This window comes from Syngnathus acus, chromosome 5, assembly GCF_901709675.1.
Source record: "Syngnathus acus chromosome 5, fSynAcu1.2, whole genome shotgun sequence".
In the NCBI taxonomy this organism is placed as follows: Eukaryota; Metazoa; Chordata; class Actinopteri; order Syngnathiformes; family Syngnathidae; genus Syngnathus; species Syngnathus acus.
Window position 1 is genome coordinate 1,367,363 of NC_051091.1, and position 16,428 is coordinate 1,383,790.

The 16,428-nt window shown below is 45.6% G+C and overlaps 1 protein-coding gene across 8 annotated transcripts in view; it reads left to right on the forward strand.

Annotated features, from left to right (window-relative positions):
• The window catches only part of nav1b (neuron navigator 1b), a 31,095-nt gene that overhangs the window by 11,889 nt on the left and 2,778 nt on the right, over window positions 1–16,428 (forward strand). For 2 of the 8 annotated variants that reach the window (XM_037251464.1, XM_037251457.1), the window contains 28 exons: window positions 211–552; window positions 6,214–6,364; window positions 6,704–7,004; window positions 7,515–8,268; window positions 8,348–8,752; window positions 8,832–8,873; window positions 9,416–9,564; window positions 9,690–9,860; window positions 9,986–10,041; window positions 10,251–10,274; window positions 10,705–10,782; window positions 11,476–11,484; window positions 11,827–11,910; window positions 12,014–12,125; window positions 12,212–12,333; window positions 12,484–12,492; window positions 12,745–12,923; window positions 12,998–13,154; window positions 13,255–13,429; window positions 13,501–13,592; window positions 13,655–13,750; window positions 14,199–14,367; window positions 14,780–15,015; window positions 15,103–15,257; window positions 15,437–15,508; window positions 15,623–15,819; window positions 15,890–16,008; window positions 16,154–16,351. In XM_037251464.1, the coding sequence (XP_037107359.1) occupies window positions 211–552; window positions 6,214–6,364; window positions 6,704–7,004; window positions 7,515–8,268; window positions 8,348–8,752; window positions 8,832–8,873; window positions 9,416–9,564; window positions 9,690–9,860; window positions 9,986–10,041; window positions 10,251–10,274; window positions 10,705–10,782; window positions 11,476–11,484; window positions 11,827–11,910; window positions 12,014–12,125; window positions 12,212–12,333; window positions 12,484–12,492; window positions 12,745–12,923; window positions 12,998–13,154; window positions 13,255–13,429; window positions 13,501–13,592; window positions 13,655–13,750; window positions 14,199–14,367; window positions 14,780–15,015; window positions 15,103–15,257; window positions 15,437–15,508; window positions 15,623–15,819; window positions 15,890–16,008; window positions 16,154–16,351 (4,654 nt within the window). The remainder of the gene's footprint in view (window positions 1–210; window positions 553–6,213; window positions 6,365–6,703; window positions 7,005–7,514; window positions 8,269–8,347; window positions 8,753–8,831; window positions 8,874–9,415; window positions 9,565–9,689; window positions 9,861–9,985; window positions 10,042–10,250; window positions 10,275–10,704; window positions 10,783–11,475; window positions 11,485–11,826; window positions 11,911–12,013; window positions 12,126–12,211; window positions 12,334–12,483; window positions 12,493–12,744; window positions 12,924–12,997; window positions 13,155–13,254; window positions 13,430–13,500; window positions 13,593–13,654; window positions 13,751–14,198; window positions 14,368–14,779; window positions 15,016–15,102; window positions 15,258–15,436; window positions 15,509–15,622; window positions 15,820–15,889; window positions 16,009–16,153; window positions 16,352–16,428) is intronic. The other 6 variants (XM_037251459.1, XM_037251458.1, XM_037251461.1 and 3 more) reach the window with 6 other exon arrangements.

The window sequence follows — 16,428 nt, forward strand, 5'->3', positions numbered from 1 at the left end:
TAAAAGATGTTCCCATTCTTGCCGAGGGTTTTTTGACACCCCTGACCCACATGCAAGAAGAAAACTTCCCACATTGCACAAAGCGCTATGCGGCCTCAATGGTCACATGGTGCGAGTGGAACCTCTGAAGTCAAACGTCTCAAAATTAGGAAAAACAACAATGCCTACAGAAAGGGAGGTACCTAATGTAGTGTCCTGGGCCATCCACAGCTGCGTGGACAGCAGCAACGTGGGCTACGACAGCGACGACACCAACGCCCGCAGTATGTCCAGCCTGTCCAACCGCTCTTCACCGCTGTCATGGCGCCACGGGCAAGCTAGCCCTCGGCTCCAGGCGGGCGAAGCCCCGTCCTCTGCGGCTGGCGGTTACCAGGGAGCTAAGATCTCCTCCCCGTACGTCGCCCAGACCATGCCAGCTCGCTGCTCGGGCAGGCTGAGTGGGAATTCGCGTATAGATCTTCTGGATGAAGGAGACCTCAAGTCTGGTTACCTGAGCGACAGTGACCTTCTGGGGAAAAGCCTCCAGGATGATGACGACAACCTCACTAATGGGTAAGTCCCAGGAATGTATAGGATGTCCTGTTTCCATGGCAACACATGCACTTGTTTCCAATGGTGACTGCAGATGCCCTTTTGGTGTCTATTAGCCACCGCAGTACCATGCCGCAGAAAGCAAGACAATGCAAATCATTGAAGCACCTATAAATCAGTATTCATCAGTATTCTTTATAATCAAAATCCTTCATTATGCTCACAGAGGGAATATGAAAAACCCACACGGTGTTCCCTCAGTTATGCAACAAGACGAGAATAGAACTTTTGAGGTACACAAGTCCTTTTTGATCATTTTGGGTGTCAAGAAAGGATGACAGGAGAGGATTTAACAAGGATGCAGATTGACAGCAACCCTCTGAGAGCAAACGAGAAAGAGAATCAGGACGGTCCTCTGGTGTGCTTTAGAAGCTTTTTATCACTGTCGGCATGCGGATGGGATTTGAGCTCAGCCTCTCGAGTGTTTGGAAAGGAGGTCTTACTGGAAAGTGCATTAAGGAAAGAGATGAAAACTTTTATATGGCTGGAAAGTGGAAAATGGAACATGCTCAAATACATCAATGTAGAATTTATATTATAGTATAAGAAATGTGAAACCACTGAAGATAGCCCTGTTTCAAAACTAGCACGTGTATTTTTGCTTTTCATTATGGCGCCATGTGCAAAGGCTGTGACAGAAGATCCTCAATAATGTCATAAAGATCAGATGCAAAATGGTCAAGGGCCAGTCTGGAAAAAAAATGATGCTTCCAAAATTCATCCAAGTGCAAGCAAGGACAGCAAATGAATAAATGGAAAATGAACTTCCCAGGAGAGTGGAAACAGCTACTAGAGGGTTGAACTAGTTTAAATGATTGTCACTTTGTCCCCAAACAAAGCTCCCAAACGTTTTTTCGCACCCACTTTACCAGCATGCCATTATTGGAAAGTGCTGACATAGCAGAATACCAGGAAGTAAAAGCCAAAATCACTCCGCCAGCTCAACTCTGGTCTGACATCACATTTGTGGAAAAAGGTCTTTACTATGAATATTGTACATCTGACTGGTCTCATCGTCTTCCATATCATAGCATGTTGTAAGACAGCATATTGTAGCCAGGCTCCCAAAAAAATTAAAGATGTCATTTTAAAAGTTCGCTGCTCGCAACTTAAAAAAAAGCAATTGAAATTGTTGGCGGTTAGTGACACGCCATCGGAGACTGTGAGTAGAAGGCTTGCAGTCAAGGTGACACCCGGATGGATGGATACAGCTGCTCCCTGGTTATTATGCCCCCTGGGGGAAGTTCTTCCATGCACGTTTAGAATACTGCACACCCGTATTATGGAAGCGGCATGTCAAAGACAAGGTCAGAGTTAAAAAGCTATTACTTAGGAAAAAGAAATCACCACGTTGTGCCCAATGTGGCAAAAAAAATTCCAGTGCCAGGTGGCAAAAGACAACTCTTGTGCAGGAAATAGTAGGCTCCAAAGACATGCCAAGGGATGAAAATAGTGACTGCTGTTTTTACTTTTCACCTCTCTAATTTGCAAGCTTGTCTAGTCTGTAGTCTGTATTTATTTCCTGTATTGCAAATCTGCTTTCCTACTCACTTTGGAAATTCCATGCTACATTTGCATTTTGCATTCCTACTGTACATCTACACACACATACTCAAAGGCTCATTGAGAACCATTAAGCACCGGCTCTTGAAAATAGATCAGGCCGCTCCGGCGTAACCATGGCAACAAGCTCGAAATCATCACTAAGCCCATCCTCCCCTGTAAATCTTAAACTGTCACTTGCGATAATCCCAATTTAATGATCTCTATCGTCACCTACGTAAGTACGATAATAATGTCGAATGACTTCATATCATCTTTAAGCGGCACATATATTAATGTTGACAGTACAGAGCTAGATCAATAATGTGTAATGGATATTGATCAGCCCACACTGCTCAGGCACGTGTTCATAGCGTGATCGCTGCTACTGCTGTATGAATCGCGTCATACAATGCATCTTCCATGATAAGTCATCCAGCTACAATGGCAAAGCGGTTGCATCAATCAGTACGATAGTATCTTCAATACCCGAGCGCCATTCTATTTATACTTTGAAAATCAATATTGTTTAAGACAACATTAAAACCATAGTGTTGTGTAAATCTAGTAGCTCATGGAGCATCAAGCTTTCCAACATGAATGTAGAGTGAGGAAGGTGACATGCAAGATCTGGACAGTGTCTCCTGTGTGTACACTGCAGCATAGTGGCAACAATGCAGTGAACAGAAAGCAGACTGGTGCGGCAAGCAGCACACACCAACGTGGCTCTAGATGTGCTGCCATGGCAACCGTTCTCCACTGACCCACTGATGAGGCTGCCTTGCGTGTCGCCGTGATAACTGCTGAATGGTGCATGTGTGTCTTGTCTTAAGGTAAAGCGATGCAGAATTATACATTGAAGGACCTTTGTCCTTGCTAGTAAGGCAATTTAGCGCACTGGTACAATGACTAGGGGCTACTAGAAGAACAACTAACTGCCGTACTCGTCATTTCTTTTGCCAATACTAGTGCAAATTTTGGCCTACTAGTATGACTACTTTGGCTTAGTGAGGCAAAACCTATCGTCATTTATTCTCCTTATAGCTGACAATTTAATTCAACTAGTCTTTGTGATGTTAGCAAATTCGTCCACGTAACATCTCGCAACGACAACGATAAACAACTTTCCATACTGCTAAAATGGATGCGTTCATTTTTCCTGCCTTTGGTATTCCTTCTTGCTTAAAAGCATTGCTTTAAGATGCTTCCTTGGCAATGTCTCCCCCATGGCAACGGTGATAAGGTTTGGCCGGAGCCGAGTATACGCGTTCAACACTTTGGCACGTATCGTATGACGGCTTCGCTGGTGGAAACTAAATGCGTACCAACGAAAGACATTCTGGACTTAATGAAAGGTTTTGCTGCAGTCATCTCATCCCGGATTTATGGTCCCTGCAGTCTGCACTCAATTTCCCTTTTCCTGGCTCGGTCGGCTGGGACCTTTTTTTAGAGCCTCTTGACTATTGAAGCTTCGCATGCTTTTGACCTCAATTGTGTCTCTGCTCTGATCACGTGATCATTTTGCTCAGGATCATTCTTCATGACCCTATCAACATTTAATTTCGACTTTATTTGCTGGTTTTCGTGTTTCCTCTATAAAATGTGTCAACCTGGATTTTGCACGAAAGAACAAAAGTATTTCAGAGTTTCTATTCGTGTCAAAGTATGTTTTTAGCTTTTCCAGTCATGTATTTATTTTTTCACTTTCACTTCATACCTTCCTCACTTAAGAAGTTCTTGATCACCGTTTGATGATTTTCAAACTTTTAATTCCTTCTTAACTCATTCAGATGCTTAGTTATGTTGTAGTTTGTTTTATGTTGGCTCTTATAAAGCGTTGACACATTTCTGTTGTCACATTGTATACCCACAAAGACCGATTCAAAGACATCTGGGGACAGCGTGGCGTTCCCTCAGCGGAGGGTCAGCAAACAAATGACTCCAGAAAAAAGAAAAAGCCACCCACCCACGTTGCTCAGTCAGCCATTGGAATAATGAAGCATCACTTCAGCGCTTTCAGGGAGAATAAATAAAAGCGGGACGATGTGCTGGCTCATGAGTTGAGTTCATCCTATAATGCTTTATGCTTTGACTCCTTTTGCCAAATCATCTCATGCTGACACGGCACCGTTGACTCATTGACCGAGAAGGGTGGGGTAAAATGTAGAACGTGAAATGTCGTAATTCATCGTATTGTGGCTAAAAATTGGGCGGGGGTGGAGGGAACTTCTGGAGTTGAAAGAGAATTTATTTTTCCAGTCCAGCTTTGCTTTGTACTCTGGTCTCGCTCGGTCTCACACTGTAACATCCTTAAACTTCAGTGACTTTTGATGTTATTATAACGACCTCAGTATTTACTTCTTGGTGTAGCCTAGCTCATTTCTGTGTGAAGTGCAGCCATACAGGCCCACTGATAAAACATCAAGTCTCCTGCACCAATGGTAATACCATAAATCACGAGTGGGGAACCTAAAGGCTATAATTTCTTATCAGTGCGACTGAAGAGTCACGTCAGACCACGCTTGTAGTTCATGAGCACAAACAAAAACCATATTTTGCTTTTATATATAATGATTATGATGAAAGCATTACAGAAGCAGACACAACAACCTTATCAGACACATCAGTGAGACACGGCATGTCTGCAAAGTAGAACCACGAACCAAGCATTAAATCCAAACCTCTCTGAAAATGTGAGTCAGGACTGAGCATTATTTATTCATCTCACGCTTGCTGCTCTGATATGTATTGTCTTTACCTCCTGCAGTGGTCATTTTCTACAGCTGAGAGTGTGCTAATGAGATCAGGGAGGAGGAGAAAAAGACATTTTTCCAAAGCTACGCACTAGTCATACCTCCCCGGAGCTCCTGCATGCCGTCATCTGGGGGATTTGTGGTGGTACGGGGAGGAGGCTTATTACTTTGGATGAGCCTTTCCCTCCTAGATCCTGAGAAATATGAAGTGGAATGGAAAATCTTTGACGAGGCTAATTTGAGGAGTAGCTGCAAATATTTCTGAGTTGGAGATCATGCCCGATAAAAGCAATACATAATTCCACACAGTCTTTAATCCGATGATGTGTTTCCTGTTTCAATGTATTTCGAATTGTTGATGTGTGTGTATATATATATATATATATATAGTGTATATGTAGGCAAACAAATCTGTCTCGATTATTCTAAGGATTTCTTATATTTAATTTCAGCATTGTTATATCTTATCAATACCGAAGAAGGCTTTATACGTACGTCCTTTGTTGCGTCATATCGCCCTTGGACTGCTGTTCATTTGTGTCTTGACTCACTTGTTGGTAGTCAGTCAGAATTTAAAGTTATGCTTCTCCCTTCTGCCGCACTATCAACACTGTCACTGACAAACATCAAATGTTCAAAGAAAATGATCCAAAATGTCAAGGTTAATTCTCTGAGAGCGTTTGGGACAGTTTAGCCCATTTTCCAACGCATCGCTGGCTAATTTTAGGCTTCATAGCTACAAATGGTAATTAGTGGGTAACCAGATTTGAAGCAAACTGGATCAACCCTGAGTGTTTTTTAATGGTTTACCTTGTAGCACATTTCTGAGAGCAGGCCAGCAGAAACTTGACAACCAACTGTGTAATTATACTTAATTCCTAACTGGGCTTGAACTCCATGTGTTTTATTGCGCTTAATATTTACCTCCTGGCGGACTTGTACAGTTCATCTGAGTCACGCATCCACGGCCCCACGTGGGGAGTTCTGTTTTCATTTCTTGGCCACCCGGCATCTGTTTCGAGGCGACGCAGGAGGTTGTGGACGCTCGGGGGAGGGCTGTCACTCCGATTTCCCCACACCCCAACCAGACCGTGAAGCTGTCAGTGGTGTTGGTTATTTTAATCCGGCATGATTTAGCGGCAAATTCCGGAAAGCTTCCCTTGAAGCGCCAGTTAATAAAGATTCAAATGAAATGTCTGGGATCACACACTCATAAATAAGTCTCAATCACCTGTTTAGTATAGTCTGATGTTTTTTTTCCTCAGAATTGATTGCGATCATATGGTGGTCATTAACTTCATGTATTATTTTTGGTTCTTCCTTTCAGCTGGGATGAAAGCAGCTCCATCAGCAGCGGGCTCAGCGACGGTGACGGCGAGGTTTCGGACAACTTGAGCTCAGAAGAGTTCAACGCCAGCTCGTCCCTCAACTCTCTTCCAAACACGCCACTGGGATCGAGACGCAACTCTTCCGTCATGGTGAGCTGCTACAACTAAAGCAGCTTTTTGATTTGATCGATGAATAGAACCGACTGTATATTAAAAAAGCAATTGTTTATCCACGTTGGCAATTTTGCTTGACGTTTCCATCTGCCTCGTCTCACCTGTGCAACTCAACATGAGAAAAGAGAGTGAGAAAGCGTGCCATTGTTTTTCCCCTTCCACTGCTCGAGGCAGTTGACTTATCTCCGCTTCTTCCCCTCTGGAATGTTGCTGAGATGAAATCAAGATTACTACAATGAGCAGTGCAGTCGGTCGGAGATAGCAGGCAGCACGCGATGTTATCCTCACCGCGCCTCTCGTCTGGTCTCGCAACAGCTCCGAACCGATGCCGAGAAGCGCTCTTTGGTGGAGAGCGGACTGTCCTGGTACAGCGAAGACGGCAAGGCGGGCCGCAAGACGGACACCAGCGGCTACGACACGGGCAGTCTGAAAACAGAAGCGCCGAGCAAGTGGAGGAAGAAGCCGCCCAGTTTCAGCGACGAGCTGAGCGTCAAAGGAGAAGCCAGGAAGCCTCAAAGTTTGGGAGCGCCGGGAAGCTTTAAGAAGAGTCGGAATCCTCCGGTGGGGGTCACCTCCCCCATCACCCACACGTCGCAGAGTATGCTGAGAGTGGCAGGTGAGAGCCTCCATCCATTGAGTCTGCTCCAAAAAAGATTTGATTGACTTTGTTAAGAATGGATCCATTTTTGTTGTCTTAAAATGAGTTTGCAGAGATGTGATTTATCATGAAATAAAGTTGAATGAAAGGTGAAATGGTAGCTAGCTTTATGACATCTACTCAGATTAAGCCCCAAAACAAACCGAAAAATACAAAAGTGCGCTTTGATTATGTGCCCATATTTGGGCTTTGCATTGATTTTCATCAGAAGGACTTATATTACCTTTTATGAATCAAGTCTGGCAGCGATTCACACGTGAGGCACATAAAAGTTCCTCCAAGCAAACACAGATGTGTCTTTGCTTATAGTTGAACTTGGCTGCAGTACAAATGTTTGATGCGATGCAGGCGAATGGTTTTACTTTCATTTAATTCATCCTTTTGTGCCCTTTAAACTTTCTGTCCGTCCTTTTACTCCTGGGAATGTAAGCAACGTTTTGTTGTTGTCTTGTGGTTTTCTCTATGCAGCAGCAAAAAATGACAAGCCGCAGGACAAATCCAAGATTTCCATCAAGACGGCAGGTCTCCAACGTTCGCGTTCTGACGCCGGCCGGGATCATCACATGGAGACCCGAAAGCCCCCGTCTGGTTTAGTCAAACCCTCGAGCGGAGCCTCCTTTGGCTACAAGAGAACGCCTGCAGCCACCGGTACGGCCACGGTGCTGACAGCAGGGGGCGCCACCATCTCCACTGGCTCTGCTACCGTGGGGAAAATTCCAAAGTCCTCAGGCATGTCGATGAAGCCCGTGGGGTTAGGAGCGCCTTCTGGCCGCAAGAACAGCTTTGATGCCAGCGGCGAGCCCAGCTTCCTGGGGCCAAATGCCCGGAATAGCATCCAGTACCGAAGCCTGCCTCGACCCGCCAAGTCCAGCACGCTCAGCGTCATCGGTCGCCCCGCATCTCGACCCGTCAGCGGCACTATAGACCCGAGCCTGCTGACCCTGAAGCCCGTCACCGTGGCCTCGGCAAGCCCCAGGGTGAAAGACCCTACCAGTTGCAAAATGTCTAATCGGACGATGGTTGTCCCGGTGAACCAGACCGACCGGGAGAAGGAGAAAGCCAGGGCTAAAGCCGTGTGTGCCGACATCGACATAGACTGTGCTTCCCTGAAAGAAGTCCAGGTTCCCTCGGAGTGCTCGCGAGAATCTTTGGTGAAACTGCACGGCCTGAGACGGACCGGCAGTAGCAAATATCCTGAACTTTCATCGCCCACCACGCCAAGGTGCCGCCGACTCGCTCTAGAGCCGTATTGGTACTTGTAATAAATGGATGGATGACTTATTTTGTTCTTCTTCCTGTAGGATGTTAGCCAAGTCTTTGGGGCGTCCACCCAGCTTGGCTCATCTGGACAAGGTCAACTCCAACAGTTTGGACTCCTGCGTGACCATTCATGACCTCCCTCCCAAAGTCCCCCCTTACTCCAAGCTCCAGGACCTGGCTTCCTCCCACTCAGCAACCCGTCTGACGCCTAGCCCGGCGCCCGTGCTGCACATCGACTCTCCCGGCTCGTATACGAGCGACAGCCTGGGGGGATCGCCCCTGCTATATCCCAAACTGTCAACTATGCACCGCAGCCTGGAATCGCTGCCCCTGCAAATGAGCGTGCCCTCTCGATCCCGGTTTAGCAGCAAAGAGTCGCAGGATAACAAGAGGGGAGTTGGGACGTGGGGCGCGGGGAGCAGGACATCTCTCAACCTTTCCGAAGGGTTAGTCGGCATCGTTTCAACAGACGCAAGTGTTTTTTGTTTGTTTTAATGACTCCATTTGTCTGCTTCCTCTCCACAGGTTGCAGAGCGATAGGAACACCTTGCCAAAGAAAGGCTTAGAGTACGTTCATATACAGATGGTCCTCGGTATCCGACGGTCCCGGGGGGGGGGTTTATTGCGATTCTGACTTTTACTAGTCTTGGCTTCAATTAGAGCAGTGTGTTAATCGTTATAAATCCAAGGCAGCTCCTTTATATTTTAAGATGAATCTCGCAATATATTCAACCAATATTTGGTGTAAAATTTGGGCCTGTTTAGTTGACCGCAAAGCTATGATGTTGTTTTAGAATGAGCAACAGGTGGGAACACGGCTTCATTGTGCCATCTAGTGGAAGAGCATTTAGTAGCTGTTTCTGTCACTATACATTGCTGTCAAAGTTAGATGACCAAAGTTACATTTTGGAATGAAAATTAATTTTCAAACCAAGTGCAATTGGATGATTTCATACTTTTGATTGGCATAACGTGGTTGGGATGGAGAGGACAGCGTTGCGATCCTCGTAAATAAACGTTCAGAACTTGGAAACCAAGGACCCTCTTTCATCACTCAACATTCCTTGCTGCATGTTGTTATTTGAAACTGAAACAAGCTTTCTCCCTAGACGCTGCAGCTCAAGCTTGTCGGAGAACGACGGCATGAAACCGGGGCGCCGCCACTCGCACAACGAGCGCGACAGCCCACCTCAGCTGCCGTCACCCACCCGCACGATCCACCTCTTGTCCGCCACCAAAGCTCCTCTCACCAACGTGGGTGAGTGAGCCATTCCTTCAACACGGGACAAATTTAAAAATTGGCAATTGGGAGACAATGGCAAAAAGTAATTTTGCGTGCCCTGATTCTGCTGACTGTATGCGTCTCCTTTTCTTTGATGATAGTTGCACCAATTTCTTGTTCGGGCACCCCGAGGATATCCCGCTCCAATAGCATCGGGCCTCCCGGTGAGCACGAGCTCTACAGCTCCTCCCCGTTGGGCAGCACCATGTCGCTGGCAGACCGACCCAAAAGCATGATGCGCTCCGGCTCTTTCCGCGAACCGGCAGATGATGGTGAGCCTTGAAAAAAAAAAAAATGCTCAAAATAGAATCAAAGGGGTCTTTTTTCAGCGACGTCCAATTATCGGACCTTTGCGCAGTTAAGGGATAAATACAATCGTATCTTTTTCCTTTTGCAGTACACGGCTCTGTGCTCTCCTTAGCTTCCAATGCTTCATCCAGCTACTCCTCCTCGGTAAGTAAGTCAAGTTTTCAGCAGAATGATGTGCAGGCCTTTCAAGTCAAATTGCACTTTGAATGACCCGGACTACTATTGTTCTGTTTATGATCATTATTTCATGGTTCACAATGAGTTCAGCCAGCAATAGTGTCAAGTTTGTTTTCTGCACAACTTGTTCTTAAGTGGTCGCTCTTCTTTACATGCTTTCGCAATGCTTTCCGTAGAATGAGGACAAGATCCAAGGGGAGGTAAGGCCGCAGGAACGCAATTGGCTCATTTTCTGTTGGTTTGTGTCCATTTGTCAGATGTACTGTGTTGTATTTAGTGCAGTGTTTCTTGATTATTTTCTCTTACACCACCCCAAGGAAGAAGGAAACAATTAGTACACACAACCACTGCAGCGATGGACTGAATCATTTGTTAGAAAAAACAAAAACGACATTTCGATCAGTTTACAAGCAATACTAAATTTATGAACATGATTTTAGCGTGTCCTGAAAGGAAAGTATCCTTAATTTCAGTTTTTATCCTTCATTGTGACCCTTTTCTAGGGTTTGTACTTTTTTTTCTTCTTCTTCTAACTACAGTTTGTGACATAATCACAACTAAATTCACTTGATCTATATAAAAATAGGAATCGTGACAATAACGGTATAACGAGTGATCTTTGGTCCTCAGCAAATCCGCAAACTACGGCGCGAGCTGGAATCTTCGCAGGAGAAAGTTGCCGACTTGACCCTGCAGCTGTCTGCCAACGTACGTATAAGTGCGACTATTGACTTTGTCATTCTCCTTCTAAAAGCATAACAACAACTCCTCCACCTTAACACGCTCTGGCACATTGGCTGGTTATACACTGCATGGTTCAGGTGACACAATTCAATTTTTTTCCTCTGCCTAGTAGCACACTTGGGAAATGCAGCATGGAGAAGAAAATTTCACTTCTGATATGAATTCATTTGAAGGGCAAGCAGTTTGATACACATATCTGCTCATATTACCTTGATATGCTAACAATAAAATATTCAATAATAATATTCAATATAACAACAATGAACGCAATATAAAACAGCCTCGGCAATGACATGGCTGCTCCAACGCAACTCAACTTTATTTTTAGTGCACTATAAAAACAACCACAAGTGCAGCACATGGGCATTATGTCAGAATTGGACACTTGGTCCTTGCATTGTACATCCAGCTAACGTCACTTTAACACAGAGCCACTTCGTCTTTTGATGCTTTACACTTTTTCAACTAACATGGCCGTTGATCATTACACCTGCTTGTATATGTGTCACTGAGTGGGTTATTCCCACGCCTAACCACCAATGTCCTCTCTTTTATTCTCTTGGCCGCTAATTGGCTCACGGACTTCCTGCTCCTCGCTGCCTGCCCCCCCTCCCCTACCCGCTAACCGGTCACTGCTGCGGATGTTGGGTGTAGCAGTTGGGCCAGGTTTGTTGGACTCCAGCTTGAGTCAAAAAAATGCTTCTCAAATGTAAATGACACACTACTCACTAAACGTTAGAGACATCGAGTTTTTGCTTGAAACCTCAGAATGAGCCGAAAATTCACGATGAACTTCAAAAGGAAACTTAATTGGATCTTTTCTAAACTTTTCAACCTGTTGAATGTGTCAGTACATTTGGCCCAGCTTGTGATTTTCTAATTCTGTCACGCCATCCACTGCTGTTCAATACGCATTTTTCCTCCCTCTTGATGTCGGAAGTGATTTGTTTTGAGCTTGTGGACTTGCATGTGGGGATCTGAATTGAACTCTCCATCCATGTCGAACAGGCTAATCTGGTCGCAGCTTTTGAACAGAGCCTGGCACTGATGACAGCTCGCCTGCAGACCTTGTCAGCTTCTTCTGAACAGAAGGTTGGTCATATGATATCATGTGAATGATAAGTAGCAATTTGGGGAAAAAGAAGGAAGGACACCGGTAGTGTCACCATGTATTCAGGGTTTTACCGCCGTTCAGGATTCTGAGCTGAACGACCTGAAGGACACCATTGAGATTCTGAAGACTAAAAACACAGAGGCTCAGGATATCATTCATGATGCTCTCAATAATTCCGAAATCGTGTCAAAAGGTAAACAATTTATAATATCTGCATATGAACCAAAACTTCTAGAGTTGTCCAACACTTAATGTGTGTTGTGGTTTTTTTTTCTACAGAACTGCAGATAAATCGTCAGAACTCATCAGAAAGCCTCTCCAGCCTCGCCAGCAACACCAGCCACTCGAGCATGGGCAGTCTCAAGGAGATGGAGGCCAAGAAGAAGAAGAAGAAGAGCTGGGTGAGGACACACGCATCGAAGTCAAATATACCTTGGCAACTTTTACTGCATGAGAGAACCTACAGAATTTTCCCCGCATGTGTTCATGATCCTGCTGTTAAGTAACACTCTTGTCTTCTCCCACATGCCGCCACACGTTTTTATTTTCAGGTGTATGAGGTAAGTTCCGATGCTTTGTAAACCTTTCCTATTGCCTCCCCCCATCTGATTGTGCTCCTAAGAGCATGTTGTCTCAATGAACCACTTTCTCGAGATTGTTACCTGTAGTTTACAGACAGGTAAAACCACATCTGACACATTCTGCAACATTTGTAACCCTAAAATGTACGTCGAGACGATTGCAAGCCGAGAACCCCGGTACTGTGTATTTGGCGGATGTAAAGGAATGTCTATCCCTTCTTCTCTTGACAGTTACGCAGCTCGTTCAACAAGGCTTTCAAGAAGGGTGCTAAGCCAACAGGGCCCTATGACGACATTGAGGAAATTGCCACCCCGGAATCGTCTGTACCACCTTCACCTAAAGTCAACCGTGATGGGCCTGATCCTCCGCCATCGTCCATGACAGCCTCAACCTCCGTTTCATCATCTGGGTAATGCGCCGTCTCCTAAACATACCTGAGAATCAGAAGACAAAGTGGAGTAAGTGTAATCCAAACATACGCAGGCTGTGTGAGGGAAGCGAGGCGGCAGATGACAAGGTTGTGTCTGACCTTCGCTCGGAACTGTGGGAGAAGGAGCGGAAACTTACCGATATCCGACTGGAGGCTTTATCCTCTGCCCATCAGCTGGAACAGCTGCAGGAGACCATGACCAACATGGAGGTGCACATGTTTTTCGCTTCATCCCTTGGTTACTACCACATATTGGAATCCCGCTCCTTTACATAAGATCTTACTGCTAACGTCATTCATGTGTCAACAGAAGACAGTGATCAATCTCAAGGTGGAGAACGACCAACTGAAAACAAGTAGCCTGTCCTCCTCCCCATCTCCTGGACCCTCCACCTCCGTCTCCCAGTCCTCAGGTCTCACTTCTCTTGCCAACTTATCACCACGACATTCTGTTGCGGTGCGTGATGCCCGAAGAACCAGCACAGGTACATTTGAAACCCGGAGATGTTATCAATGACCCTGAGTCAGTCATTGAGTCGTTGTTTGGTTCCGTCAGATTCCATGGATTACACCAGCCTATCGTCGCAGCGAGATGACCACCGTGTCAGGGTGGTGGCTTGCGTTGCAGATTTGCACGTCTTCAAAGATGTAAGTGTGCTCTTGATTGACGAACATCAGACACCATGATACATGCATCATCTGCCTTGCAGGAGGTGAAACAACAGAACTTCTTCCTCGGTACCGTCAGGGTGAACGGCAGGATGGACTGGCCCATGCTGGACTCTGCCGTCAGTCAGGCTTTCAAGGTGAGACAGCTGTTCTTTACGTACGACCTAACCCTGGCGCAGAATGTGTAACAGACATGCTGACGTTTGTAAATCAGCTGTCGCATTTAATTTTAGCAAGCCGTAACTTGTGAAGAGTTCTTAGGAGCGCAAGCGGTGATGGAAATACAGACGCGATAATGGCAAAGGGTCCCGCTGAAATCGTGCCGTTGACATTTGAGGATTTTCCAATTGCGTGACTGATCTGCGAGGAATTTTACACGACAGGGGCTCCTCTCCGCTCTTTATGTCGATAGTTTATGTCGATACTTATACAAGACAACTCAGGGTTATGTCCTCGAGTCTTTTTAAATATGAAACCTATTCGTCGTTAAGATCCATCAGGTTGAATGAATACGAAATGAATGTAATCCCCGATTGGTCCCCGATTCCGCTTGGCAGTCCTTCATTGTTGTGTCCCTCATTCCAGGTTTATGTTGCTAAAGTGGACCCCACCTCCAGTCTTGGCCTTTCAACGGACTCCATTTACAGCTATAGCATGGGTCACATCAAAAGGGTACTGGGAGGAGAGGCGCCAGAGACGCAGCCCTCTCGTTGCATGTCCCGAGGTCCCACCAGTATCACTTTGGCTCTCAAAGGTACAGGTACAATCGGCCACTTGAGTTTGGGATCATAGTTTTAAAAAATGGTGCTTTTTATCCACATCTGCAGGATGTGTACGTTTTTAAACAAACATGAACCAGAATTTGCGAGGTCAGCTCAAGTTGCTTATGCAAGCTTGTTTTGATACAGGCAAATCTTTTGATGAAATGTTATTGGCTTAAAATATTTATTACACATCTACTACATTTGGGCCTGCCTTTCATCTTATCTGTGCATTGCATTTCACTTTTATCAACTTTTCTTGCACTCCCAATATATATTTATATATCATTATACACGCAATATATATATATTTTTTATATTTTGGGTGAAGATTGTTATCAAGTGTAAAATCAAAGCATCCTGTGTCTTTATCTTTATTCAAATCTATAAAATTTCTGTTCCCAGGTTTAAAGGAGAAGTGTGTGGACAGCCTCGTATTTGAGACTCTGATACCTAAACCCATGATGCAACACTACATCAGCCTATTGCTCAAACACCGCAGACTCATCCTGTCCGGACCGAGCGGAACGGGCAAGACGTACCTGGCCTCGCGGCTGGCCGAGTACCTGGTGGACCGAAGTGCCCGCGAAGTCTCCGATGGCATCGTGGTGACCTTCAATATGCATCGTCAGTCCTGCAAGGTGAGAAGAAAGCCAGTCACACAGCCTGTTTTTTTCTTTTTTTTTTAATTAGCATTTGAACATCTTTATTTTCTTGTCTCCACCCAGGATCTGCAGCTTTATCTTTTGAACTTGGCCAATCAAATAGACAGAGAAACCAGCTCTTCAGAAAATCCTTTGGTCATCATCGTGGACGATATTCACGATCCGGCTTCTGTCAGCGAATTAGTCAACGGAGCGCTGACGTGCAAATATCACAAATGGTAATATGATATAGTTGGTAATACTCCACCTAATTTGCTATGACCAAATTTCGGGGGAACTTGTCCTCTTGGCCCGAGTTTGCGCCCGGTCTAAACAGGAATTGCTCTCAACTGAAGGAATGATTGTACCAAATAAATGAGAACACCTTTCTGACGTGTGACTTGGCTTCTTTCCTCAGTCCGTACATCATTGGAACAAGCAATCAGCCAGTGAAGATGACGGCAAACCACAGCCTACATCTCAGTTTCAGGTCAGTGGTGTCATTCCAACATCCGGTATTACATACTGTGCTCAAGATATCCATGCTGTCTGACACAATTTCCTAACATCAGCTATTTGAGTCTGACTTTTAACTTTATCTCAGGATGGTGACCTTCTCCAACAATGTGGAGCCCGCCAATGGCTTCCTGGTACGCTACTTGCACAGGAAGCTGATGGAGTCCGAGGACGAGCGAAACCTGACCAACGAGGACCTGGTCCGTGTGCTGGATTGGGTTCCCAAACTGTGGTATCATCTGCATACCTTCCTGGAGAAACACAGCACGTCAGACTTTCTCATTGGTAGGATTACATGTATAATACTGGGGGGAAACCAAGAGTTTGGCTTAAATATGTTCTGTCGTCTCCTCAGGCCCGTGCTTTTTCCTGTCCTGTCCGGTCACGGTGGACGAGTTCCGGTCATGGTTCATTGATCTTTGGAACCATTCTATTATTCCCTATTTGCAAGAGGGAGCCAAGGATGGCATCAAGGTGAGAGACCTTCATAATATTATATGTATTCCTGTAAGTCTTATTTCAGGCAGTGTTGCAAGCACAATGGCCACCAAAAGCATGGTGGTGGTGGTGGTGGTGGAGGCTTCCTTTTCAATTACCCTGATATGCTGCCACTCTCTAGCTCCACGGTCAGAAAGCAGTGTGGGAGGACCCCGTGGAGTGGGTGAGGGGCACACTGCCCTGGCCTTCTGCCCAGCAGGATCAGGCCAAGCTGTTCCACCTTCCACCCCCGAGCATCGGCTCTAGTAGCCCCGGTCAGGCTGACGAGGAAAAGTCCCGCAAGGAGACCACACCCAGCTCAACAGAATCTGATCCGTTGGTAAGTGAGCTCACCTCATGACATTCAGCAAAGATGAGTGATTTTATTTGAAATAGATGCGACCGTGTCTTTTGTGA